The 27,021-nt window shown below is 58.2% G+C and overlaps 1 protein-coding gene across 3 annotated transcripts in view; it reads right to left on the bottom strand.

The window, feature by feature from the left end:
- The window catches only part of AGAP3 (ArfGAP with GTPase domain, ankyrin repeat and PH domain 3), a 213,330-nt gene that overhangs the window by 79,324 nt on the left and 106,985 nt on the right, over window positions 1-27,021 (bottom strand). Inside the window, exons 7-9 of one of the 3 annotated variants that reach the window (XM_065399673.1) lie at window positions 20,679-20,806; window positions 14,483-14,638; window positions 9,120-9,212 (exon numbers count right to left, since the gene is read on the bottom strand). In XM_065399673.1, the coding sequence (XP_065255745.1) occupies window positions 9,120-9,212; window positions 14,483-14,638; window positions 20,679-20,806 (377 nt within the window). Of the gene's footprint in view, window positions 1-9,119; window positions 9,213-10,584; window positions 10,648-14,482; window positions 14,639-20,678; window positions 20,807-27,021 lie in introns of those variants that run through there. The other 2 variants (XM_065399676.1, XM_065399677.1) reach the window with 2 other exon arrangements.

Below are 27,021 nucleotides of genomic sequence, written 5' to 3'. Positions count from 1 at the left end.
TCTGCACTAGGGCACCAGTGCTGTAGCTATGCCACTGTAGGAGTGTAGACGCACACTACAGCGACTGTTGCTATAGTAACTCCACCTCCCCAAGCAATGGTGGTGTTCTTCCACCGACCTAGCCGTGTCTGTACTGGTGCTTAGGGCGGCACAACTGTGAATTTTTCACATCCCTGAGTGCTAGGGCTGTGTGAACCTAAGTTTTAAGTGCAGCCCAGACTTGAGCCTGTCAGGACCCTGGGGTCAAGCACGACCAGCTAAAGGAGTTAAAACCATCTACACTCATTGCTAATCTATTTAGGCAAACAAACCTCAACCAGGGGAGGGAGATGGGAGCCAGAGACTGCTCTGCAGACACAGAGAGCAAGAAGGGCCTCCTAGATGGTGCTACAGCCAAATCAAGAGGCGTGCTCGGCCCCTCACAGCATGGGAGGCCAGGAGAGAACTGGGAAACAAAAACAAGAATGGAAAATGGAGTCTGGGGACAAAGCTGGATCTAGCCCATTGTTGGCCCAAATGCCACTGCCTAACTGCACCTAGCACGCCAAAATACCTGGACCCCCAACAGCACTGCAAAAACCTGGATCGAAAACCTCCGGACTGCTAGATCAAGCCAACTTTGGGACCCAGTCCCACTGCCTAAACTCCATCAGAAAGACCCAACATATGGCACCTCCTGGGGCAGCAGTGAAACTATCATTGTAAAGGTTTCAGAGTAGCAGCCGTGTTAGTCTGTATCGCAAAAAGAACAGGAGTACTTGTGGCACCTTAGAGACTAACACATTTATTTGAGCATAAGCTTTCGTGGGCTACAGCCCACTTCTTCGGAATGGAACATATAGTGAGGAGATATATATACACACACAGACAGAGAGCATTGAATCTATCTCCCCTTGTAAGTATTCTCACACTTCTTATCAAACTGTCTGTACTGGGCTATCTTGATTATCACTTCAAAAGTTTTTTTCTCTTACTTAATTGGCCTCTCAGAGTTGGTAAGACAACTCCTACCTTTTCATGCTCTCTGTATGTGTATATATATATCCTCAATATATGTTCCATTCTATGCATCCGATGAAGTGGGCTGTAGCCCACGAAAGCTTATGCTCTAATAAATTTGTTAGTCTCTAAGGTGCCACAAGTACTCCTGTTCTTTTATCATTGTAAAACTGCCAACGTCACACAGGACAGGCAGAAGTGTTCAGTAAATATTTCTGTTCAGTATTTGGGAAGAGGTTGGATGATTTACTCACCGTTCACAATGATAAGGAAATACTGCCTATTTTTACAGGAACTGGGGAGGATGTTAAACAGAAACTGCTGAAGCTAAACATCTTCAGATCTTCAGGCTCAGATAACTTGCGCCCAGGAGTTCTAAGATAATTTGCTGAGGTGGTTTCTGAGCCATTAATGTTGATTTTTAACAAATCCTGGGACACCGGAGAAGTCCAGAGGACTGGAAACATGTGAACATTGTGCCAGTATTTAAAAAGGGTGAAAGGGAAGGCCCCGGGCTGGACAGCCTGACACGGATACCAGGCAAAATCATGGAAAGGCCAGTATGGAAAGAAATCAGATAAGAATTAAAGGACTGGGGCATGATTAATGCCAATCAACAGTGTTTTATAGAAAACAGGTCTTGTCAGACAAGCCTGATACTATTTTTGATGAGATCATGAGTTTCGTTGAGAAAGTTAACTGTGTTGATATCATGCTTAGACCTCTGCAAGGAACTTGTTACCGTATGACATTCTGATTAAAAAATTACTACTATATAAAATCAACATAGCTGATAAAAAATGGAGTAAAAACCGGTTACATGATAGATCACAATAAGTAACCGTAAACAGTGAATCATCATCCAATGACGGTCTTTCTAGAGATGTCCCACACGGATCAGCTCTTGGCCCAAATCCATTCAATATCTTTATCAATGCTCTGGAAAAACATATAAAATGATGCTGGTAAAATCTGAAGAGGACACAAAATTGGTGGAGTGGTAAATGATGGTTGGGACAGGTCAGTTATATAAACCTATATGTATCACTCAATGCAAGGTCATATATCTAGGAACAAAGAAGACAGGCCAAATGTACAGGGTGCGGGAGTCTGTCTCCTGGAATGCAGTGACACTGGAAAGAACGTATGGGTCATGGTGGAAATGGAGAGAACATCGGCACTCAGTGCGATCTGTAGCTAAGAAGGTGAATGCAAACCAGGGATATAGACGCAAGGGAATATTAAGTTGGAGCACGAAGATAATACTGACTCCGCACAAGGCATTAGTGCGACCGTGACTGGATACTGTGTCCAATTCTGGTGTCCACACTTCAAAAGGACATTGACAAATTGGAAAGAGCCACAAGAATCATTCGAGGCCTGGAAAACCTGCCTTATCATGAGAGACTAAAGGAGCTCAATCTAGTTTATCTCAGAGATAAAGGAGTGACTTGATCATGGGGTCTACAAGTAACTACGTGGAGAAGAGATTTCTGATAGCCGAGTTCTTTGCTCTGTCAGACAAAGGTAGAATGAGATCCGATGGCTGGAAGCTGAAGTGAGATACATTCAGACTAGGAACAGGGCGTTTACAGTGAGGGCTTTTACCATGGGAACAACTGACCTAGGGACGTAGTGAATTCTCCATCACTTGGAGTCTGTAAATCAAAGCCGGATCTCTTTCTAATAGCTCAGGAAGACGTTATGGGCTTGACTCCGGAACCACTGGGCAAGATTCCCTATCTCAGCTATGTAGGAGGTCATAATGGCCCCTGTGGCTTTTTAAAATCTGACTCCTCCAGCCAGATCCTGCTAATATTTGCTACAAACCAAAAATTCTACCATGTAAACAGAGGCCAAGTGTAACTGCCCCTGTTCTCCTTGAAAAGTCTGGATCCTGATGTGCCTGGGTACCCTGCTACCCCTTGCCAATTCTGGCCTCAAACCCCAAAACTGTACTGTCCAGAGAGACAACAAATGCAGCTGCTCCTAACCCACTATGCAAATCAGGACCACGACAAATCCTGGCACACGAGAAGGCAGGTATCGGCGTCCTGTTTTTCCAAGACTATTGAGCTAGGGTGCCCCAGATTCCAGATATTTCCAGTGGAGTTTGCATCAGCTGGACTCGCTCTTTATTTAGATTGTACAAATTGAGGGTTCAGGGCCAAAACTTTGCCAGCTCCATCTAGATCCAGGTTTTTGCAGCACGGCTGGGTTGGGCACATGAGGGTCCAGACATTTTCAAGGCAGTGGAAGCAGGCAGACTTGTTCTGTATTGAGGCATTAGAAATTGTGCGGGTTGGAGAAAGAAGTGGGAGGGAGCAAGGGCGGGATCCAAGTTTTGTGACACTGCAGTGTGGCTTGCATCAGGGCTCCCTGTTCTGTGGCTGGACTTGTTCTCTGCTTTGATGATACGGGGGGAGGGATAGCTCAGTGGTTTGAGCATTGGCCTGCTAAACCCAGGGTTGTGAGTTCAATCCTTGAGGGGGCCATTTAGGGATCTGGGGCAAAAATCTGTCTGGGGATTGGTCCTGCTTTGAGCAGGGGGTTGGACTAGATGACCTCCGGAGGTCCCTTCCAACCCTGACATTCTAGGGTCGGGGCTGGACCTAGAAGCCGCTAGGGAGATCCAGCTTTCCCATTTCCTGAAAAACGGAGCAAAATCCCAATACTACACAGAAAAAGAAATAAGAAGGAGCTGAGGAGAAGGACAAAGCCCAGGTGAGATGCAGCAGCCACATGTGAACCCAGAGGCAGAACCATCACAAATGGGGGGGGTCCACCTCGAAAGGGTTGGAGACCTCTGTGCTAGCACATCCCACGCATGCTCTGTGCACACAATGCCCCAGCTCCCCCCACAGAATCCCCAACCCCACATACTCACGCACACACTCTCCACAAATCCTGCGTGTTCCCAATGGCCACACACATCCCTACACCTTATCTACCCGGGCCTCCCCTGGGGAGTCCTGTACGTTCTGAATCCTTGGCTAGCTCCTTTCCCCCAGTGTGACTGTCACAGAAGGGAAGAACCACAGGCCAGCCCACCGCCTCCGAGGCGCCTCCCCTGCCCTGCGAGGCTGGCCTGTGCGACTGTCTCGGCGTGTTGTGTTCGGATTGGGTGGTGCACAGTAAAAGCAGTGGCAACAGCAGCAATATGCAGTGTAATGAGGCAGGGAGCCGCGATGGCCCCCAAAGGACTCGTTCACTCCACAAATCTCCCTTCCACTCACTTTTCGCTAAGAATTTTAACACCAAACTTAATTGTAAAGTCGTGTATTGATTGGAAAATGCAAATGGCAATTTAAATGTAATCTCAGCTCCCAGCATGGTCCCAGATCCCGAGGAGGAGTCGTCCCCGGCTCTGGGCCCCGCTGAAGAAGCCAGCCCAACCAGAGCTGGCCCAGGGACCCCAGGCCCTCAGGGCTGACTATGTGACTGCAGCATCTGCAGGAGGAAGGGGACGTGTGTTTGTTCCCAGTAACCACCAGCTGGGAACGGCAGCCTCCCAGCCCAGCTAGCCCAGTTCTCGGTGACAAGCGTCCAGCCACAAAGACCCTCTCCCCACCCAGTGCGGGCCTGGGCCTGCCGAGGCCACAGGATGGGCACCAGGTGGGGAGCTGGAGCCTCAGGTGCAGCACCCCCCGCACCAGCAGGAGGCCGCGTCTGCCGCCCAGGTCAGAGGGGAAGGGCTAGAGAGAGGAGGCTGGACTCCTTCGTCTCACACGGGGGCCATGGGACTTGGGCGCCTCCAGCTCTAGAGTCTGCGACTGGAGTTTGGGGAGACGAACATCGGCTCACGAGCAGCATGTTCTGGGCGTGCTGTGATTGGCAGGGCTCAGCGGCTGCCACCAGCTTCCTGCGGGGCAGTGCTGCTCCCCGGTACAGCAGCCTTCCCCACTGGTGCAAAAGCATCCCCCAAACTCATTCCTTCCGGGATTCTCTTAACCAGCCTCCTGGCCGAGCATGCAGCCCACTCACGCAGGGCCCTGTGGCTCTGCCGCCGAAGCTGGGGATGAATTCAGCCACCGGCACTGCAATCCTCTCCCCACGGGACCCAGAAAGGTCACTAGGCAGCCTCGACTGAGAATAAGGGAGGTCACCTACGAGTAGCAGGTTTTCCCCCAGTGTACTGGCCGTGCACGCTGGGCAGCATTCTACCGGAGGCCACACACGCCCAGGCAGAAGGTCCCACTTTCCAGCCACCTCACTTAGCCCATATCCATTCTCAGTCCCTCTGCATCAGTGGGGGGGCGTTGGCACCTCCGCAGTGACACAGCCAGCTGGTCACACGAGCCGTGACACTGGAGAGGTGGGGATCTGCTGCGGGGATAGTCCCCGAGATCCCCACTCCCCTCGGAAGGACCAACCCCAGGAGAGCTGAGCGGCGGTGACAGGGTTTGCACTTCTCGGCGACAGCTTCCGAAGCCCTGGCGGCTGTTCTGCATTTGGAATATTAGGCCCTCATGACCTCTCTCTGTAGGGAGCCCTGAACCAGAGTGCGGGGCAAGACTTCATCCTTCCCACGCCCCTGCGGAGGCTTTGAGGACCTCTCACTGCAGGTTTATGGCCAGCTCCTCACCACAGACGCCGGGGAATGGATCTTAGCCTCTCTTCCTTTAGGAATAAACTCGTTTGCTTTGCATGGCTCTGGCCACACTCTCCTTGCTAGCAGCAGCAGGGTGGTGATTTCACAGTGCAGTCGTTTCTCATGGGACGGGTCCCTGGAAAGGGGGTTGTGGTTAGGGTAGAGCCATATTCTACCATCTCCAGGGCCTACCAGTTCATTGGGATGCAACACCATGCAGAAATCAAATGGGACTGTGGTCCTCAGAGCCTCAGGGAAGGGGACCTGTATCAGCATCCACTGGTCCCCACCTCTCTGCAGAGACATCAGAAATGCTGCTTCCCAGGGGTCAAGGTGTCCTCTGCCTAGCAAGCCTCTGGCAGCTGCCAGTGTTTGCCCTGGGAGAGCGATCTCAGGTGGCACCTGGAGAAAGGATGGTCCAGTGGTTGGGGCTCTACTCTAGGACCCAGAAGACCTGGGTTCAGGTTCCTGTTTGGCCAGTTACTCCTAGGGCCGGTCCCGCCGTGTCTGTGGGCCAGTTCCCTGATGATGGCTCTGGCCCGCCTACAGTGAGGGCGAATGCAGGAAGCCTGAAAGAGTGTGAGGCACTCCACGCTGCGGTGACGGGGCCAGAGAAACAAGGAAAAAGTACCTGCTGCCATCCCTCAGGCAGGCTGGGATCCCCTGAGCCAGGGCCTGTCAAAGCCTCCCAGGGCTCTGCTGACACCACTCTGAAGAGACCGGGAGCCAGCCCCATCAGAAGCAGCGTGCCATGCGAGCAGAGCCGGCCTGGCCTGGCTGGGAAAGCCCAGGAGGAGCCGTAACTGGCATGCTGGGGCAGTGCAGCCAATCAGCCGCAGGGACCTGAGTCACCCCACAAGAGTTCGGGGTCAGAGGTATGGCCAGGGAGCCATCACAGCTCCGAGAGCGGGAGCCCTGGGAGAACGTCCTGGAAGGAACGGGACCTGCTGGAAGTGAAGGGAGGCCCTGATCCAAGCCGCCCTCCCAGCTGAAGGCTCTGTGGGCACCTGAGCAGAGACGGCTCTGCGCACTCCTGGGACAAGGACAGAACAGAGCTTGTGCACCCTGCTGGGCTGCTACAACCAAAGACTTTAAAGCTTCCCATCCAGCCATGCGGGGCCTTTCAGCATCGCTCGCTCCTTGCTCTCAGGGCGAAAGCAGTGCAGGCCGAGTGTCCCCTGGGCCCCCCTGTCAGGGCAGTCGGTTCCTCCACACCGTGACACCCCAGAAGCCCAAGCACATCCTGGTGCCGCTGCACAGGATCTGTCCAGCCAGCAGTTCAAACTCCCGCTCCCCATCGTACCTGAGCCTCTCTGACTGACCACGTTCTGCACTGCCCTTTGGCAACGGGGACAAGTCCCACAATGCTCCTTGGGCCAGGGACTGTCTGGGACACGTTTGTACAGAGCCCGGCACAACAGGGCCCCAGCCTCTACGTCCCACCAGAGTCGCCAGTTCTCATGATTTTATTGTGGTTTCTGCAGTACTTGGTGCTTCTTCGAAAGCCCCAGCTCCTGGAGTCCAGTGAACATGGAGAATTGCAACTTTCCGAGGCCAGTCTTGGGGGCCGACTTGCGAACACAGTGAGGGTACAGCCGTGTGCCTACATGCAGGGATTCTGCCCAGCACTTTCCCCTGCCCTCCCGCCTGGCAGCCTGCACGGGGGGAGAGGCACAGCACAGGAACCCAGCCACTATGGACCCACCCTGCCCTGATACTGCTTCTAAACGTTTGGGGAGGGGGGTAGATCAGCTCTAGGAATAGTTGGGGGGCCTGCGTTACACCAGGGGTCAGACGAGATGGTCATGTGACCCTTCTTCCTGTCAGAGTTGGCAGCAACCGGGGCCAGGTTCCATATCTAGGGGTCCCTCTTCAACAGTACAACACAAAACCGTCTCCAGCCCGACCCAGTGACCCGGGACAATTCCACACACCCCCGGGCGCCTCAGAGAGGCAAAACTTCCCCTCTCGCAAGCACAAAGATCCCTGCTGGCCTTGGCATCTATGAACCTGTGGAAAGTGATGGTGCCAGGGTGGCTGGGGGCTGGGTCTATGTTCATCCCGCAGCAGACGCCTGGAGAGGGGCCGGGAAAGCCAGGGCCAGCACACAACCCCTGCAGTGGGGCCCGGGGACACAGCCAGCCCCACACGCGAGGGAGAAAGGGGAAGGGATGGCCAGAACCCCCAGCTAACAGAAACAGGGGATTAAACAGCCCACGGGGACCTCAGGTCAAGCTCCACTTTGGTGGGGAGGAAAGGACTCAATGAGCAGGCCCCACCCCAAGGAGAGACGGGGGGCATGATCTGGGTGTGCATCATATCTGTCCCCCTTCCTACCCAGAGCCCGAGCCACGCTGGCCTCCCTGCCTTCAACCTGCTGTGCCAGAGCCAGCCACAGACCCCTCCCCAGAGCCAGCCGCAGACTCCTCCCCATCGCCCAGAGCCAGCCACAGACCCCTCCCCAGAGCCAGCTGCAGACCCCTCCCCAGAGCCAGCCACAGATCCCTCCCCAGAGCCCTCCCCATCACCCAGAGCCAACCGCAGACCCCTCCCCAGAGCCAACCGCAGACCCCTCCCCATCGCCCCAGAGCCAACCACTGACCCCTCCCCATCGCCCCAGAGCCAACCACAGACTCCTCCCCAGAGCCAACCACAGACCCCTCCCCATCGCCTCAGAGCCAGAGCTGCCCTCGGCTCTCCCTATCCCCGAAGCCAGAGCTGCCCTGGCTGCCCCTTCCCACGAGCGACCCAGACCTGGCCCGGTCTTCACCCCCAGAGCTGCCATGGGAACAGAATGACACCTGGCCCCTCCCTTCCCCTTCACTCGCTGCCCGGAGCCCCCTCCTCGGGACTGCACCGGAGCTGCCCCTGGCCCCACTCCCACATCCGCCCACCCTGGAGCCTGCCCTCAGAACCACAGCTGGGGCTGCAGGACACAGAGAGCGGCTGCAGGCTGGAGTCACTTCTCCCCCGTCTCTCCAGCCACCCCCAGGGAAGGAGCAGAACCTGAGCTGCCCAGCGTGAACTGGCTCAGTCTGGCCGTGCAGGCCCGGTCACAGCGCGCTGCTCCCCAACACGAGGTCAGAGCCTGCGTGTCCTCAGACAGCAAACCCCGGCCAGGGCCAGGGCCAGGGCCAGGGCCAGCAGCTGCCGGCGGCCAGGAGCCGGAGCCAGCGTCGCTCTGCTGCCCTCTGCTGGGGAGCATTAGTACCAGCACGAGTATGGCAAACACCCACACAACAGGTGCACACACACAAGGGGGCACAGGTGGGGGCTGCGCACATGCACACACACTGAACGCAGAGCCGGTGACAGCGACACATGCATGGAAACACAATGAGCCTGAGACAGACACTCCCCCGCTACCACTTGGACACCTACGTGGCCTAGCCCAGCATGCACCCATGGCATATCCATTCAGCACGCCCCGGCCCAGTCTCAGAAGCCCTACTGCCCTGCAGGAGGCCCGAGGACCCTTGCCCCAGCGGGCAGTGCTCTGGCATGGTTAGGAGGGTCAGGGAATCCGAACCTGCTTAATGGGAATGGCTCGCCCGCTGCCGATACTGTCCGCCTTGCACTCCGGCACCTTCTTCTCCCGCTCCGGGTCTGCGCCCTTTCGAGACTGGAAGAGAAGAGACACAGGCGCATTAGACACAGGGGCAGGGGAAGAAGTAACACGCAGCCCACTTTTCTCCCCAACGGGCCAGCACATGCTCCCCAGGGCAGCCTCTTCCCCGTCCCCTCTAAGGACGCTGTGATCAGACTCAACTCCCATCCTGGCCTCCCCAGAGCCCACCTGCTCCCAAGCTTCCCGCCCAGCCCCCCAAACCATCTAACATCCTGCCCCAGAGCCATTCTCCTCGCAGCAAAGGGCTGCCCCTGACTCCTCACTCCCTCGGGGGCACACAGCACACGGTGACACAAACAGGAAGAGCATGGGATGTCGGTGGAGCATGGATGGAAGCAGGAGAGGCCAAGGCAGTGAAAGGAACTCACACTCCTACTAATCCAACAGATTTATTCTGTGAACACACTTGCACCATACAAAGTAGCACAGGTCACTGGGCAGAGAGACCAGCCCCTTACAAAAGAGCATGGACAATAACTATCTAGTATACATCTAGAGAGTCTAGAGCAGTATCGGATACTCCTTGAGGATGGCTGTGGTGAGAGCAAACTCCAATAAATACAATATGAAATATACAGTCTGTTGAGCAGAACTCATTCAAGGTGCTTAAGACAGGAAAATATCAAGTCACACAAGGCATGGAGCACAATCAATACATTCAGAATCACAACAATGGCAGCAGAAGGGAAGCAACAACGTCTCTCCCTTGTATCCTACGAGCTCCCTCAGGTGGGGAGCTCCCCATGTGCTTTGGATCAGAAAGGAGCGTCTGCCCCGCGCGCCTGGGACACCAATCCGCTCGCTTTTGGGCCCAAAATAAAACCAGGAGATTGAAAGAGAAGAAATGAAAGAGACACAAATGGCTGCTCTGCCACGAGGAGGAAGAGGAGCAGGAGCAGGAGCAGGAGTCCATGCAGGCTGCAGGAAAATGCAGGAGGAAGGAAGGGGCCGGAGTGCTAGCAGCAGGCGCTAGTGGCAGCAAAGCGTCCCTTGGCCCATCCATCTCCACTTGCTGCCGTTGCCCTGGTCCCGCTGGGTCTGCAGGTCTTTCCATCCCAGGAGGGTCGTCCGCCTGGCATCCCCGGAACACGGAAAGTGCCTAGACAGCGTCCGGCAGGCCCAGAAATGTCCCAGCTTAGAGTGCAGGCGCAGGCCGTCTCAGCGCTTCCTAGACTTTACATTGGGGGGGGGTTAAAAGGCTCCTGCGTGTCTCCAGGAGGGGAACCCATGCTGGCTGGAGGGCGGGCGGGCGGGCGAGCCTCTAATCTTAGATCAATCCCAGTGCCCATCCCTTATCCGGCCCTGGAGAGGCAATGAAAAGTGAGAGAATTTGTACAGAGGTGCCGTGTGTAACCACCTGGATCTTCTAATTTGGAAGGAGTTGGAAAGGCCTTTTTGTAGATGAAAAGTTGGAAACAGTGGCACATATCTGCAAATATCGAAAGAATAAAGAGTTTGGCAAGTTATACTCAGAACACGGACATGAGTCTGTCGGCGGTGGGGACAGACAGACAGGCCAGCCATGGAGCGCGGAGCCAGAGGCAGCAGCAGGCCGAGCTCGGGAGCTTGGGAGGCAGCCATCACTGAGAACGGGAGTCTGTCTCCACCTGGTGGCCACTGACACACACACCCTCTGCCTGCACCTCACTCACCGGGACAGGAACACAGGATGGGCCCGAGGCAGCAGGGCCCTTACAGCCGGAGGGGAGGAGGCCTGCAGATGAAACTCCAGGGAACAAACTGCAGCTCGGAGCTGGGTGAGCTGCCTCTGGGACACAGCTGCTCCCAGAGCAGGGTACTTAATGTCTCTGCCCAATGCTAGAAACCTAGGCAAGGCCCTGCACGCCCACCCAGAGAGGCCAGCCGAACCAGGGACAGCAGGCCTTGCCGCTTCCCCCGCCCCGTGTACGCAGGGATGGGGCGGGGTGCTTGGCCATGCTAGCAGCCAGACAAACTGCTCTGCCCAGCCCAGCTGTGGGGGGAGGGAGCAAATCAACGCCTTCAAATCCTGCTGCTGCCGCCGCCACCACCCAATGCGAGTCATGTGCGTGCAGCCAGCGAGCGTGAGCCCCAGCACAAAGTCAAGTGAGCAAGAACCCCAGACTGAGTGAGCATGAACCCCACAGAGAGCAAGCGAGTGTGAGCCGCAGACTGAGCGAGCGTGAGCCCCACATAGAAGGCAAGCGAGCAGGAACCCCCAAGAGACGGCAAGCAAGCGTGAGCCCCAGACTGAGCGAGAGAGGGCAAGCGAGCAGGAACCCCCAAGAGACGGCAAGCAAGTGTGAACCCCAGACTGAGCGAGAGAGGGCAAGCGAGCAGGAATCTCCAAGAGACGGCAAGCAAGCGTGAGCCCCAGACTGAGCATGTGCCCCCCAAAGGGCAAGTGAGTGTGAGCCCCAGACTGAGCGAGCGTGAGCCCCACATAGAAGGCAAGCGAGCAGGAACCCCCAAGAGACGGCAAGCAAGCGTGAGCCCCGATTGATGACTTCCATAGTGATGAAGCATGAGCCCAGAATGAAGAAGCTGAGAATGAGCATGTCACCACAAGCCTGACGCGCTCCAGCAGGAGCGAAAGGGAGAGCGTGAACATGAACCAACGGCGAGTCCAGAACCAGTGGGTGCGTGGACGAGCGTGAGAGCGCATGAGAGAACCGGTGTGCACCGGTGCACAACAGCAAGTGTGAACATGAGCGAGAGTAACGGCGGGGGAGGGAGCAGGAACCGTGGGCATGACCACATAGGAGACTCTACAGGCCCTTGTTGAGCGGAGGTGGGGTGAGAATGTGGGGGGTGCATGTGCTGGAGCGTGCTGGGGAGCAGCGGGGTGCACAATGGGAACTGTGTGCACTGGGGACGAGGGTGTTGGGGAGGTGCAGGTGGGTGAGAGGTGTATGCATTGGGCATATGGGTATGCACACTGGGAAGGTGGGTATGTGTGGATGTTGGGGAGCAATGAGTGTGTGCATACACTGGAATACAGGTGATAGGGAGCAGTGAGTGTGCATGCACTGGTGTATAGGTGTTGGGGAGCAGTGGGCGGGTGTGCGCACTGATGTACAGGTGTTGGGGAGCAGTGGGCGGGTGTGCACACTGGTGTACAGGTGTTGGGGAGCAGTGGGCGGGTGTGCGCACTGGTGTACAGGTGTTGGGGAGCAGTGGGCGGGTGTTGGGGAGCTGTGGGTGGGTGTGCACACTGGTGTACAGGTGTTGGGGAACAGTGGGCGGGTGTTGGGGAGGAGTGGGCGGGTGTGTGCACTGGTGTACAGGTGTTGGGGAACAGTGGATGGGTGTGCGCACTGGTGTACGGGTGTTGGGGAGCAGTGGGTGGGTGTTGGGGAGCAGTGGGCGGGTGTGCACGCCAGTGTACAGATGTTGGGGAGCAGTGGGCGGGTGTGCGCACTGGTGTTGGGGAACAGTGGACGGGTGTGCGCACTGGTGTACAGGTGTTGGGGAACAGTGGATGGGTGTGCACACTGGTGTACAGGTGTTGGGGAGCAGTGGGTGGGTATTGGGGAACAGTGGGCGGGTGTGCGCACTGGTGTACAGGTGTTGGGGAACAGTGGGCGGGTGTGCACATTGGTGTACAGGTGTTGGGGAACAGTGGATGGGTGTGTGCACTGGTGTACGGGTGTTGGAACAATGGACAGGTGTGCGCACTGGTGTTGGGGAACAGTGGACGGGTGTGCGCACTGGTGTACAGGTGTTGGGGAACAGTGGATGGGTGTGTGCACTGGTGTACGGGTGTTGGAACAGCGGACGGGTGTGCGCACTGGTGTTGGGGAGCAGTGGGCAGGTGTGCGCACTGGTGTACAGATGTTGGGGAACAGTGGATGGGTGTGCGCACCGGTGTACAAGTGTTGGGGAGCAGTGGGCGGGTGTGCGCACCGGTGTACGGGTGTTGGGGAACAGTGGACAGGTGTGCGCACTGGTGTTGGGGAACAGTGGACGGGTGTGCGCACTGGTGTTGGGGAACAGTGGACAGGTGTGCGCACTGGTGTTGGGGAACAGTGGATGGGTGTGCGCACTGGTGTACGGGTGTTGGGGAACAGTGGGGTTCCTAATTGCTGTGTGTGTTCAGACAGGGGGACGGAAGTGCACGTGGGGCATGTTGGGATGGTGTGTGGGGAGGCCTAGGTGCCTTGGGGACAGTGGGGTGGCTGTGTGTGCACATGGGTGTAGAGTGTGCTGAGAGATGGGGTGCAAACACAACCAGCAGAAATAACAGCTGTAAATGTCCCCAATTGACTCCCCATGATGTCACGGGATTGGGGGTCCCTCAATCCCCTGGTTCAGACATGCCCAGCCCTCCCCCTACATATCAGCAGGGGCCCCACAAAGCTCCGAGGTGTCCGGCTAGCATCACACATGGATGCAAGAGGGGCTCCATGCGCCATTGCTGGCTCTGAGCACCGCCGCCCACGAGACCCTGCCTGGCCCATTCAGCCAGTGCAGAAACAGAGCCCCGGGCCGCTGGGGACGTCAGCCCCTGCGCGGGGGACAGGGCCACAGGGAGAGCGACGGGAAAGGAGCACCAGCGCTGCACGCCCACAGGCAGAGCCACTCCTCACACCCCCCGCTAGGAGGATGCACACGCACACACACGGAGGATGCACTCGCACACATGGACGTGGAGGATACACACACAGGATGCACATGTTCATGCACGCAGAGGAGACCCACGTACACATAGGATACACATGCACACGGAGGATGCACACGCACAAGGGGAGGATTCACACACACACACACACACACACACACACACACACACACACGGAGGATGCACACGCACATGAAGGATGCACACACGCACACGGAGGAAATATATGGAGGATGCACCCACACAGAATGCGCACACACACACACACACACACACGGAGAATGCACACACACATACACGGGGAGGATTCACACAGGCACACGGAGGATGCACACACACAGAGGATGCACACACATGCATGCACAAACACACAGAGGATGTGCGTGCATACACACACAGAGAATACACACACACATACACAGGGAGAATTCACACGCACACAGAGGATGTGCACGCACACACACACACACACACACACACAGAATACACACACACACACACACACACAGCATCGTGCTCCCCACAGCCTCTCCGTGCCCCAGAAGTCACGCTCTGCTCGGTGGCCCCAGCATGCGAATGGCCGTGAGCAGGGCCGCCCTGTGCCGATGGGGCCTCTCTCCCCTCGCCCGCCTGCCTGGTGCGTCCCACCGCTGGCCACACGTACCGTGAAGATGTTGGAGCGCCGCTTGGACTGCTTGCGGATGGGGGTGGGCGTATTGGAGGCAGCGATGGTCTCGATGCGCAGCTCCCGCTGGCTGATGCTGGGGGTGGAGGGCACGGAGGAGGAGTAGTCGCTAAAGGCACCGCTGCCGTTGGTGGCCTGCAAGAGAGAGAGCTGGGTGAGCTGGCGTGCGACTGGGACCTGCCTGCAGGCTGCCCCCCGGGTGGCTACAACCATCCCCCTTGGGTGTGCTCACACTGAGCAACCTCGCACGGCAGGACCACCTCAGACTGTCCCTGGTGCCCCAGGGAAGCCGGCTCAGACAAGGGCTTGGAGCGGAGGGCACGGAGGAGGAGTAGTCGCTAAAGGCACCGCTGCCGTTGGTGGCCTGCAAGAGAGAGAGCTGGGTGAGCTGGCGTGCGACTGGGACCTGCCTGCAGGCTGCCCCCCGGGTGGCTACAACCATCCCCCTTGGGTGTGCTCACACTGAGCAACCTCGCACGGCAGGACCACCTCAGACTGTCCCTGGTGCCCCAGGGAAGCCGGCTCAGACAAGGGCTTGGAGCGGAGGGCACGGAGCCCGCGGGGGACCACACAGCTCACAACAACCCTGACTCCGTGTTCTCCCCGGGCTGGGATGCGGCTCATGACACTGCAGCGGGGCTGGCTTCTCTGAGGACTGTAGGACTAGCCCCTCGGTGCTGGACCTAGGGGTGCAGTGGGGTTTCCATTGTATGCAGGGTTAGTTCGGTTCAATGCTCTCGGCACCCCCGCTACACAGACTGTCCCAGCAGCCCAGGCAGGGCACGGCTGGCACAATGTCAGCTGCATGAGGAAGGCCAAGAAGTCCTGTGGTAAGCAGTTCTTCTCTCCTGCCCCTGCCCGGGGAGGCTGCAAACACCCCAAAGTAGGAGGCCAGGGAGTCCTGCCAGACTCGTCACCCCCCTGTGGCAGCTCCAGATGCGCCTGTATCCAGACAAACCTCTGACCCTTGTCTGACTCCTGCTCAGCCCTTGGACTCCATGCGGTCTAGTGGCAGTGAGTTCCTCAGGCCACGTGCACACTGTAAAGAATGGCTCCTGACTGTACAGTAACCAGCTGTTGGTGACAATTGTCCGGGGGGATCCCACTGCCGGGGCACGGGCGGGGCCTCCTGGCCAGCAGCATCCATTGGGATTGTGCCGGCATACTGTGCATCCAGCAGCACCTCGCCCGGCGTCCCCCCGGGGATGCAGCCTCCCCCGCCACGCCCTTCCCTCACTGATCGAGTGAGGATCCACACACACCACTGACAATCCCACGACGAGCGAGCAGCTCCCGAACGAGGCAGATGGGGTCTGAGGAGGGAGCCAGATCTAGGCAAGGTGCAGACAACTCCATGGTACAACCCTGCCAAGCTCTCTGGTAGCCAGGTTCCTACGTCTTGCTAAAGGAGCTGCAGCGCCGATACCCACGGGAGGGGAGAGGCCTGCAGCTCACAACAAACTGGGCTGGTCCCCCGGGATAACCTGTGGGGAAAAGATTGCCCCCAGAGCTATCACTGCGGGCTGCAAACTACCAGCAACTCCAGAGTGGTTTGTCCTATCTGGATAAGCAGAAAGGGCTCTCTGAGCACCCAAGGCATGCAGCCTCGCCTCCCCAGGGTGAGAAATCAGGTCGGTCACCTGCCTGCTTCAGATGGGAGCAAGAACGCACCTTGGAGAAGGCTTGGGGCAGGGACTGAGCCTCCCCCATGCCTAGGAGCACCACGTAGGAAAGCAAGGCCTCAGGGCTCGCAGCTCACCATCTCTGGCTGTGGCGACAGCCACCGAGAGAGACTGGTGATAAAGGGAACAGTCCTTCCTGGGTCCCAGCAGACCAGACGGAGCTGCTGGCTGGGCGTGGCCCTCTAACTGATGGAGTAACACCCTGGAGGAGTCGGGTGAGCACCCAGTAGGCTCAGGCGGATGGCAGGCAGAGGCTGCAGCCAGGGGGGCTGTGACTGAAGTGACGGCAGGACCGGCTCGCTACAAGCGAAGGAGACAGTTCAGTCCTCGGGGCAGGAGTTTGTACAAGAACCAGGCGTGTCTGCAGCACGGCCCGCTCACAACAAGGCAGCGTTTATCTGTCACCTGGACTCAGAGTCCTCAGGGGAAGCCAAGTGTCAGGCAGAGCCCACGCTGGCAGACGCAGCTGCTCTGACTCCCTGACACCCTCTCTCTCCCTCCGGCTGCAGGTCTGGGTGTCCGCAGCTGCACACCTAACACCCAGCGGCTCCCACCTCAGTTCCTCTGTCTCCACACGCTGGGTTCACACTTCAGCTTCCTCTGCTGCCAATCGTTTAAACTAATCTGCATCGCGGAGGTTTCCAGCGTCTCCGCAGAGGCCCAGATGTGGCCAGGCCTCGACAGTGCCTCGTGCCTCCCACACCGAGCTCTTAGTCTCCTGGTCCCAGAGAGGAAGTTAACCCCTTTGCACCCAGCAGGCAGCAACACAAAGGGAGTGGGGACATTGAGTCACACATAGTGTTTATAGAAATATTACCAAAACCTCCTGCATTCTCCCCAACATGTGCCCCGACATCAGAGGACGGCTGTCCCTCCCGCCAGGCGCTTGGTAAAGCCTGCTGGGGCCACAGCAGGCCGAATGGCCGTGACCTGCACTGGGCCTCGGAGATACCCCAGTGAGCCAGACACGTGGCCACAGGTACGTAAGAGCTGGGAACTGATCTCGAGGATCTAGGCTGGGCGTGACGGAGGTCGGGGTTACCATCCACACCTGAGGCGCTGGGTGAATTTGCTGGGACATGGTAAGCTCAGGATCAAGTGCACATGCCCAAAAGGAAGGGGGTGAGGGAACAATGGGAGGAGAAACCCTGGCCCCCAAAAGGCGACGCCCCTCCTTGATGGCCCCCGACGGAGCACGGAGGCCCCCTCTTCTCAGCAATGGTTCATGAGAAACATCCCCAAAGGGGGAAAGAGACTGGAACTAGCCCCAGTGACTACCTGGAGAGCCCACGAGCGCCAGGCGAGCGCAGCCCCTGCTGGCAGAACACGGCCAAGCGGCTGCCGGAAGGGGGCAGCGGGGGCCAAGGCTCTGGCAGGAGCAGAGGAATGAGGCGCCCGAGCTGCCCGTTGTCCTGGGTGCAGAATGGGCAGAGCTGGACGAGACCCCCAGCCGCAGGAGCTCTCTCGGGGGGCTGGTATCGGCTCTGAGGAGCCCACTGGCTGGTCCGGCCCCCATCACGGAATGGCTCCTTTCAGTAGCTGGGTGCGAGAGGCCCAGGGAACACGGACTGGCTTCAGAGCCCTTGAGGGTGTGCAGAGATCACTGGGCGGGGACGGCCAGGGCTGCAGGATGAGGTGCTCTCTCAGTGCTGGGCTCGCTGTCTTCTCCTCCAATGCCCAGGGTCTAATGAACTGTCACATGTGCGGCCAGGAAGGAATCTTCCCCCAGGTCAGACTGGCTGTGACCTTTTCGCCTCCCTCCGTAGCGCGTGGGTGCAGATCACTCGCCGGGATTATCTGGGTCTATCTCGCTATCATTCCCTGCCATTGCTCGAGCATGGTGCACCTCAGTCCCACCCAGTCTCTGCCTGCGGCACATCAGTCGCCTCCCGTGTGTCTCAGCTGGGTTGCTGCGCTGAGTGGGCAGGTGCTGGGCTAGACAGGAGGTCAGACAGATGATCTGGTGGCATCTTCTGGCCGTTAAACTCTGTGACTCTAAGATAAGGACCAAGACCATGAACTCTAATAGAAACTCACCCAACGAAAGACGCTAGCAGCTCATTCTGGCAGCGTTGTCCCTGTTATCTCCTCATCACCTCGGCATGTTCAATTCTGTGTTTAATCCTTGTTTCACCCACGTTAAGTGCTCCTGGAGTCAGGCTCCCAGGTCTGAGAGTCAGGGACAGTGTTTGTACCTTCCAGGTCTCTGCTGTGGGAGCTGATTTGAATAAAAGACGCGAACTCTCTGCTTGGACCCTTGGGCAGACAAACATCCAGTTCCGGAGACTTGCTGCTCCCTACTGACCAGTGTGTCCAGCACCTCCTCTCGTACACAGCGCCTCACCTTTACCTGCAGGGCCAGGGCAGCCATCTCCCAACATCCTCTCTGGATGGAAGACTGATGGCTCTCTGCAATGTCCTCCTCCTCCTTACCTGCGCCCTTCCCCCAGGGCTCCCAAGAACCCACCCATTTTCTCACAGCCTTCCTGCTTCTCAAACACTCCAACAATATTTTGTTTCAAAGTCTTCGGATATTTGCTCTTTAAATTCCCTCATGCTCCCCATTTCCGCACATGCCTTACCTGCCGGAGTTTGTTCCTTCTGCAGGCCACCCTTGGCTGCATGTCCCCGGCCCAGGAAGGGGTCTGTTTGCCTCGGGGACTCTGGAACCTGGTCACGTAGCCAGACTGGCTAAGCTCATGCTGCCCTGCCGCCTTTGCGGTCTATAGTTTCCCTGCCTCCTCGGACTCTGTTTTGGTGCCTCCGGGCTCCCACGTTGAGTCGAAAGATTGTAAAAACATCCTCACTTTGGACTCCAGGATCTTCAGGGTTTGGAATCCCCCTTCCCAGAGCCGAGTGTCACTGGGCCGGTGTTTGGTACCTTCCCTCCCATCAGGACGGTGAACTGGCCCATCCCATGGTCACTGGTACTTGGCGGCTCACCCAAGTTACTCCTTGAACCCGCGGCTGTGCGCTGGGAGCACTCCCTGTGCTCCAGGACTAGCTACTCCAAGACAGTCATTTCCAGCGTGGAGAAACCCCTTGTGAGAACTGACTGATTTAAATGCAGGGAGCAGAAGTCCCCCATTACAACTGTTTGCTTAGACCTCGCTGCCTCTCCGATCTCCCTCAGCACTGCGTGAAAGGTCTCCTGTCCCTGAGCTGGATGCCCTTGGTACAATCTGACCCTGGGGGGGGGGGGGGTGCACAGGGCTGGGAGGCACCTCCTGGGTCACTGAGTCCAGCCCCAGCTATCACAGGCCACCCCGTCATATCAGCCCGTTCAGAAACCGATCAGCTCCCTCTCCACCAAATGGATCTGCTGTGTGCATGTCTCTGCTAGGCGTGTTCTCAAGGGATCTGTTGTGCGGAGTGCCCCTCTCCCCCTTCCGGCTGCCCTGCCTGCGTGGGGTACAGCCACCATCTCTGTGCCTGTTCTTCACACTCCCCTCCTGGGGCCAGGCCTCGAGTCACGGCCTTTCACTCATCAGTATCTCTCAGCGGAGCAGACACATTTCTAGAGTTTGTTTCATTCCTTGGTGCAACGCCCCATCCTGCTCCTGGAGTGGTCTGCCCCCAAAGTCTCTCCCCAAGCTCAGCCTGTCCCTGCCCCAGGTCAGCTGGGGTTTCTGCCCTGGCTACAGCAGTCCCTTTGGCTCAGTGACCACCCCAGTGGAGGCCTGTGCCTGCCTGACCAGGGCACCTCAGGCCCCGCTGGCATTCCCAGCTCCTAGGCTGTTACCCCCAAACCTGGCCTGCTCTCTGCTGGCCGCCTGGCTCCCTTTGCTGATGGTGGAGCCCATCCCTTCTGCACGGACTCTGCCTTCCCCAGAACCCCATCAACACAACCCCTCCTCCTCCACCACCTTCGGTACCCTGCACTGGGTCCCTGGGGTTCCCCGCAGGGCTGGCCCTGCCCCTGGTTCATGGCAGGGGACAGCCACGGGCCTTGGCATAGAGCCTGTTCCTAGCCCTGGAGCTGCAGCTCCCAGGAACTCACCCCACCCCCTGGGCTCCCCCCAGCGCCCTCTAGGAGCCTCTCCAGGTGCCTCCCACCCGGGGGCAGGTTCCTGCCTGGCTCTCTCAGTCTCCACAGCCTCAGCTCAGGCCTTCCCATAGCACAGCCTGGCTGCACCCCCCAGCTGGCACCTCGGCCCCTGGAGTGTCCCCCATGCTGCGGGAGGGACCATCGGCCTCCCCTACATCCAGCTACGCAGTGTGTCCGCTCCCCCATCTAGAGGGCCCGGGGTAGCCAGGCTAGACTCTACACGCTGCCCCAGGGCTCTGGGGGCCCCATGCTGCTTGCCCTGCAGGCCCCTGGCCCCAGGCAGGCAGTGAGCTGTTCTGGGCCCTAGGCCGGCAGCCCGCCGCCGGCTGCTCTTCCAGCTGCACTGGCTACTCCAGGATGTGTGTTCAGAGACAGAGGCTAGGCAGACCCAGCCTTGACCTTTCAGTCAGCGGGGGAGTGCTGGGGTGGGGGTCCCATGTCTCACCTGGTTGATGTGCACAGAAGGAATAGAGGCAGCGGAGACAGACGAGTGGCTGGGTGAATTGGGCAGGGACTTGCAGGGCCCTATGGAGAGCTGCTGCTTCTTCCGCAGGGCCACCACCTTCTGAGCCACTGAAAGAGAGAAGAGAGGGGCTAGGGTCAGACGGCTTTCCCCACCCAACTGCATCTCCAGAGCCGTTCAGAGAGACCCCCTGCCTCTGCCTGCAGCCAATACCTGGGGCTTCAAACTGCCCCTCGCTGTGGCACCGGGGACTCCAGCGGCACATCTAGCCCGCGGCTGCCTCAGGAGAGCGCCGTACCACTGCAGTTTGCCCTGCCCTCGGGGACGTGTCCCACAGTTCCCGGCACTGCTCCATAAAGCAGTGGCTTCAGGGGGGTTGTGAAAGATCTTCTAGGAGCCCAGGTGAACTGCAGGAGAAAAGGTCAAATGCCCATAATTTCTTGGGACGCACCCATCAGTCTCTGGCACTGGCTCCGTATCCAAGCCCTGGTCTCAGAACGGGGCCAGGCTGAACCCTCGGCAGCTGCAGCTTTGGAAAGCAGTTGCAAGGCACCTGGGGCAGCGGAGGGGCTCCCACAGGAGCGGAGGAGGGTGCAGCAGTTCACACAGCCAGCTCCTGAACTGGGCATGCCCTGAACACACCAGCTAGCCCTGGCCTTCATCCCAGCTGCTCCTGTGATCCGCCTCGAATGCCCCAGGTGCCCCCATCCCAACCGCCCCATCCCTGTCCTCCAACCTGGGCACTTGGCACCTCCATCCTCCAAACTGGGAACCCCCCAGTCTAGACACTCCTCTACCCATGTTTAAACAAAGATAAACACCCCCCTCTCCTGTGACCCACACGGTAAGCACAGGCTCAGAGCCCAGGCCTTCAGTCTCCTGCTGGAGCCCTGCCCACCCCTGGGGACAGCAGACAGCTCTACAGAATGCCTTGAAGGTTGACGCACATGGGAACGGGGGGAGCAGGCGCCCCGGTGTGGGGCCGTGCAGAGAACGCCCTGCCAGAAGCGCTCCTCTCTCCTACGTGTGGGGCTCCAGCCAGTGCCCCACTGATCACAACAGCATCAGTACGGCATTGGGAGAGGTGCCCCTCAGACAGGCAGGAATTATTAGCGATTGTAGCTACAGGCACCGCGAGGGACTTTGGGTGGTGAATTTGCACTTTGGCCGGACGGCCGTTTCCCTCCTGGTTGGTTTGGGTTTGTATTGGGTGTGGCGAGGGAGCACAGTCCGACGGATGTGCTGCCTATGCGGAGACCTTCGGCAGAAATTCCTTCATTGAACGAGCATAAACACGCAGGACAGCTGTGAGATCCCACGCAGGGAACACACAGCCCGGAACGAGGGCAACAGGGCCATGACGTGTGTGTCTTGGGCAGTCTCGTTTTCTCCGCCACCATCACATGCAGGAAAGATGCCTGGCAGGTGAAGGCGCTGCTCTGAATAACCAGGTGGTGCAGAAAACAGCTGCTGTGTCTGCCGTCCTCTCTCTGGAACCACGGCGCCCAGAGCTCATTTGCCTATTCTGCCATCAGCTCTTGTCCTGGCTCTCTCCTGCTCAAGACGGAGTGTCGACCCCGAATCCCGCCGAGGAACAGATTCTCTCCTGGCCCTGCTGCGTGTACTTGCTCTGACACTCGGATCCCGCAGGCCTGACCCACCCCTGCTCTGGGAGCTGCGGGGGGTTGTACGGGTCACTACGAGGAATAAGAAGTGACAGGGATAATCGCCATAGCGACGGCACTTCCACCCTTGGACCAAGGAACGCCAAGCCCAGCGCCGCCCCTGCATCCTACAGCTGCAAGTCACAAACTCCGCAGCCAGGCAGGGGAGGGGCAGCAATGGAGGGGGCAGGTTTGGACGCACGTGGGGGGCGGCGGTTACGGCTTGCAGGGAAAGAGCTCCCTTCGGAACAGCTGTCTGTGGCGGGTCCCAGCAGGTGGAAGGGGGACAAGCAGGGCCACTGGGGTTCTGCATCCGGAGGATACCAGAAAGCCAAGGCTGTGCGTGTTTCTGTGGGCGCAGGGAAATGTGCTGCTCCCCGATGTGCCCCCCAGCTAGAGCAGCGGCTTTATAAACGCTACCCAGGCCCCGCTCCTAAGGACTGGGGCACTGAAGGGCTCAGGAAGTAGGGGCTTCCCTCAGGAGCCAGGGTTCCTAGAGCGCTGCCTTTGCACGGTCACACTCGTGGAGTGCCGCTGAGCTTGGGGAAGCTGCTGGAGGGGAGAGCCTGCTGGGGACATCCAGGCACTGGAACCAAGGAGCCCAGGGGCTCAAAAACAGCCCGAGTGCCTCAGTTCCTTCTGCTACAGCCCAGAAGCCTGCAAGTGGAAGGAGAGCCAGCCCACGAACACCCCCGCCAGAGCCTCTGCCTCGTCCCACTGGGAGTGGGAGTCCGAGCTGGCTGTACAGACCCAGCGGCGGCAGGACGCAGAACTGGTTCCCGAAGTGACTTTAGCTCAACGCCCGGCTGAGAGTGGTGCTGCGTGAGCGTCTGCACAGAACTCCGGGAGCAGCCCTGCTGATAAGGGGACCTCTCGCTGCAGGTGGGACCCAGCCAGCCAAGCCCAGACCCATGAGCACCCAAACCTCCACCAGTACTGCCACATCCACACTGTTTGCAGCAGGAAGTGTGAGTCTGCCCCAGCTGCAGTTCTAGCATGGAAACCTGGCAGAGGCAGGCCACTGCTGCCCCCTTCTCCCTGGCAGGGTGAGCCCTCAGGCCCTGTCACCCTAGACAAGACACTGCAGGCTAATGCCACTAGCCGGGTGCTGAGTGGAGACGCATCCCTTGTGCTTTCATCCCCGGAGGCTGCAACAAGTTTAGGAAGTTTCCTAAATGGCGAAGTCCTGGCCAGACAAAAAGCCCCGGCCCTGCTGACATCTACAACGCGGAGTCTGACTTCCCTGGGGGGCGAAGTCCTTGGCCGAGAACAGGGAGATTAGAGAGGTCTGATGCAGGTGGATTTCAGACAGCGCCTCTGGCATACGTTTGGGATGAGGACTCAGGACACGTTAGCCCCTGTAGAATACGGCAAAGGGAGGATCCGTTATTAAAACCGAACCCTCCCTGAGCCAATGTCTGTGTTACGCGCCAGGGCGTGAATCGCATACACGCTACCTGCTAAAACCAGGAGCGGAGCTGCAGGAGCACAGGCAGGGGCTGGCTGTGCCAGGTACAAACCCGCTGAGCCCCCGGGGTACGTACTGGCGGCTGCCCAGACTACCTCGGCGACGTTACGCGTTTCAGCGCGCTCTCTCAATGCGCGAGTGCGTCTACGCGACCTGGGGATCGCACCCCTCCCTCACAGCACAGACGTAGCAAGCGGAGTCAGGCGAACGGAACGGTGAGGAAGCCATCCGGCCAGACCCTCAGCCGGGTAAGTCAGAACAGCTGCAGTGATTCCAGTGGGGCAGCCTCCATTTACACCCCACGAGGATATGGCCCAGGGTCTTCAAAGGCAGGAAGGAGAGAGAGCTCCAGGTGAAGGTCCCATGATGCAGCAGGCTCTCTGGAGGTATTAGCCAGGGCTTCAGGAATCCTGCAACAGCAGGGTAACTAAAATCCGCGGGACTTTCCACTGGGGGGTTCATGGGGAGAAGACAAGGAGCGGCCCAGAGACTTCAGCTCTAGCCAACAGTCCCAAAGAGATTAGACAGGCAGGGGACAGGCAAACATTATCTGCTGCCCACAGAGAACCTTTTCCCTCCCCAGAGCAGAGGGCTTTCTGCATGCCGTCTGCACGCCCGCTGGGCTCAGCAGGTCTGAAATGCTGCCCTGAGATTCAGGCCAGGAGGTGGCGCAATTCCCGAGCAGGAGGCAGGATCAGCCAATCTCCTTGAGACCAGGGCCGTAGAAACAAAGAACGTGGCCCCCTCCGAACATATGTCCAGGCGGGGCCCCTTACAATGCAGAAACTGGAATGCGGTATTTATTTTGCCACTTTTAGGGGCCCCCTTCCTTGCGGGGGCCCCCTCCGGTCGGAGGGCGCTCGCTACGCCTCTGCTTGAGACAGCAGGGCTCGGGGTACCAGTAGGAAAAATGAAGGCTCCCATAAGAGATTTGGGAGGACCTAGCCCAGGCTGCAGCAACCAGCATGACTCAAGCTCTGGCAGTGGGGAGATGCTCCAGCCTGGCACGGCCATGGGATGGAGTCTCTGGGGCACAGCATAGGGCACTTCACACTGATGCTTGCTGGAGAGGGGTCCGCCACTTCTTTAACAGCAGATCCACCGGGGCCTGTTTCAAGCAGGATTCCTGTCCCTGTCATAGATACTGCATCTGGGCTCCTCACAATCTTTAGTGTATTTATCGTCACAGTGCCCCTGTGAGGGGGGGGCAGGGCTGTTACCCCATTTTGCAGTTGGAAACTGAGGCAGAGAGAGAGAGACCAAGGGCTTGTCTACATGGGACGTCACTGTGTGGCCAGCTAGGGCGCTGCAGATTCACACTCTGGCTTGTTGCACAGTAATGTCCCGTGCAGACAAGCCCCATGGGACACAGCCAGGATCACAAAGGATGTTTGCTGTGGAGCAGGAACTGAACCCAGGTCTCCAACCACCAGACCCAGCCTTCCTCCCCGTGCCCACGGCCATCTCCAGTGCTCTCTTTGCCGGCTGGATGACGAGCCAAGCACCAGTCCCACAGAGCCATTCCCACCTGACAGGTCTGGGAATATGCACTGGTTTGGTGATGGAATAGGAAGTGTTCACGTGTGATTGGGCAACACAACATCACATCCCCTGAGCAGCAGCACAGACGATTTTCCAGACCATCTCCCAGCTCTCGGTTCCAGACACTGCTGCAGAACACGGTCCCCAAACATCTCACTCCCACGAGCTGTCCATTCTGGGGAACCAGCCACAGCCTCGGTGATCATCCCACGGAGGGGCTCGGAGAACTCAGCTGCACTCCCTTCACCCCAGCGCCCAGGAGCTCCCACCAAGAGGTGGGCCAGGGAGCACTGCCTCGTCATCTGCACTGAGTGTGAATCCTGCAGCCAGCCAGGGCTGTGGCAGCCTCATTTGCAGCGACGCCAACGTATGTGTGACAAGACCAGATGTCCCTTAGTCCCAGGCAGACTCACACTGATCTCTGAGGATCCTGCCTCAGGAGAAGGCTAACTGGCAAACATCCCTGGAAGAAATGCCTTGGCCTGGCCTGAGCCCTTGATGGCCCCACAAAGGAGATTCTTTGGGCAGGCAAGAGAGTGGACTTGTCTCGAATCCAGAGACCGAGGGCCTGGAACACCTTGAATGATTCCCTGAATGCCTGAGGAGAACGGGGACAAACTAGCCAATTGTCTAGCGATGGGAACATCTTGACACCCGAGATGGACATGAGCCACTCCCAGGCATTTGGTGACTCCCCTTGGTGCAGCCCCTTGCACTGAGAACGGACGCTGTCCCTCCGCAGAGAGAGGCGTCATTCCGACAGCCACACAGACGCAGGCATCGTTAGGCAGAGAGCTCCAAGCCAGTTTAGAGGGGACAGGGCAACACATGGAACTTCCCTTTTTAAAAATTGGCATCACATTAGCTATCCTCCAGTCCATAGGCGCCGACTCCGTGGGTGCTCCGGGGCTGGAGCACCCACAGGGAAAAATTAGTGGGTGCTCTGCACCCACTGGCAGCCAAGCTCCCCTCCCCGCCTCGTCCCACCTCACCTCTGCCTCCGCCTCCTCCCCTGAGCGTGCCGTGTCCCCACTCCTCCACCTACCTCCCAGCGCTTGCCGCTGCCAAACAGCTGTTTGGTGGCATAGCAAGCTCCGGGAAGGGGGGAGGAGGTGGGGCCGGGGCGGGGATTTGGGGAAGGAGTCGGAATAGGGGCAGGAAGGGGGCAGAGTTGGGGCAGGGACTTTGGGGAAGGGGTTGGAATGGGGGCGGGGAAGGGGCGGGAGGGGGTGGGAAAGGGGTGGAGTCGGGACGGGGCTGGGGGCAGAGGAGGGTCGAGCATCCACTGGCGCGAGCAGAAGTCAGCGCCTATGCTCCAGTCATTTGGTACAGAAGCTGATTTAAATTATCTGCAATCATACAATCATAGAATCATAGAATATCAGGGTTGGAAGAGACCTCAGGAGGTCATCTAGTCCAACCCCCTGCTCAGAGCAGGACCAATCCCCAACTAAATCATCCCAGCCAGAGCTTTGTCAAGCCTGACCTTAAAAACCTCTAAGGAAGGAGATTCCACCACCTCCCTAGGTAACCCATTCCAGTGCTTCACCGCCCTCCTAGTGAAATAGTGTTTCCTAATATCCAACCTAAACCTCCCCCACTGCAACTTGAGACCATTACTCCTTGTTCTGTCATCTGCCACCACTGAGAA

This window comes from Emys orbicularis, chromosome 2 (genome assembly GCF_028017835.1).
Source record: "Emys orbicularis isolate rEmyOrb1 chromosome 2, rEmyOrb1.hap1, whole genome shotgun sequence".
Lineage (NCBI taxonomy): Eukaryota > Metazoa > Chordata > Testudines > Emydidae > Emys > Emys orbicularis.
Note: the sequence above shows the minus strand (reverse complement) of the source record. Positions and strands in the feature narration are given on the sequence as shown.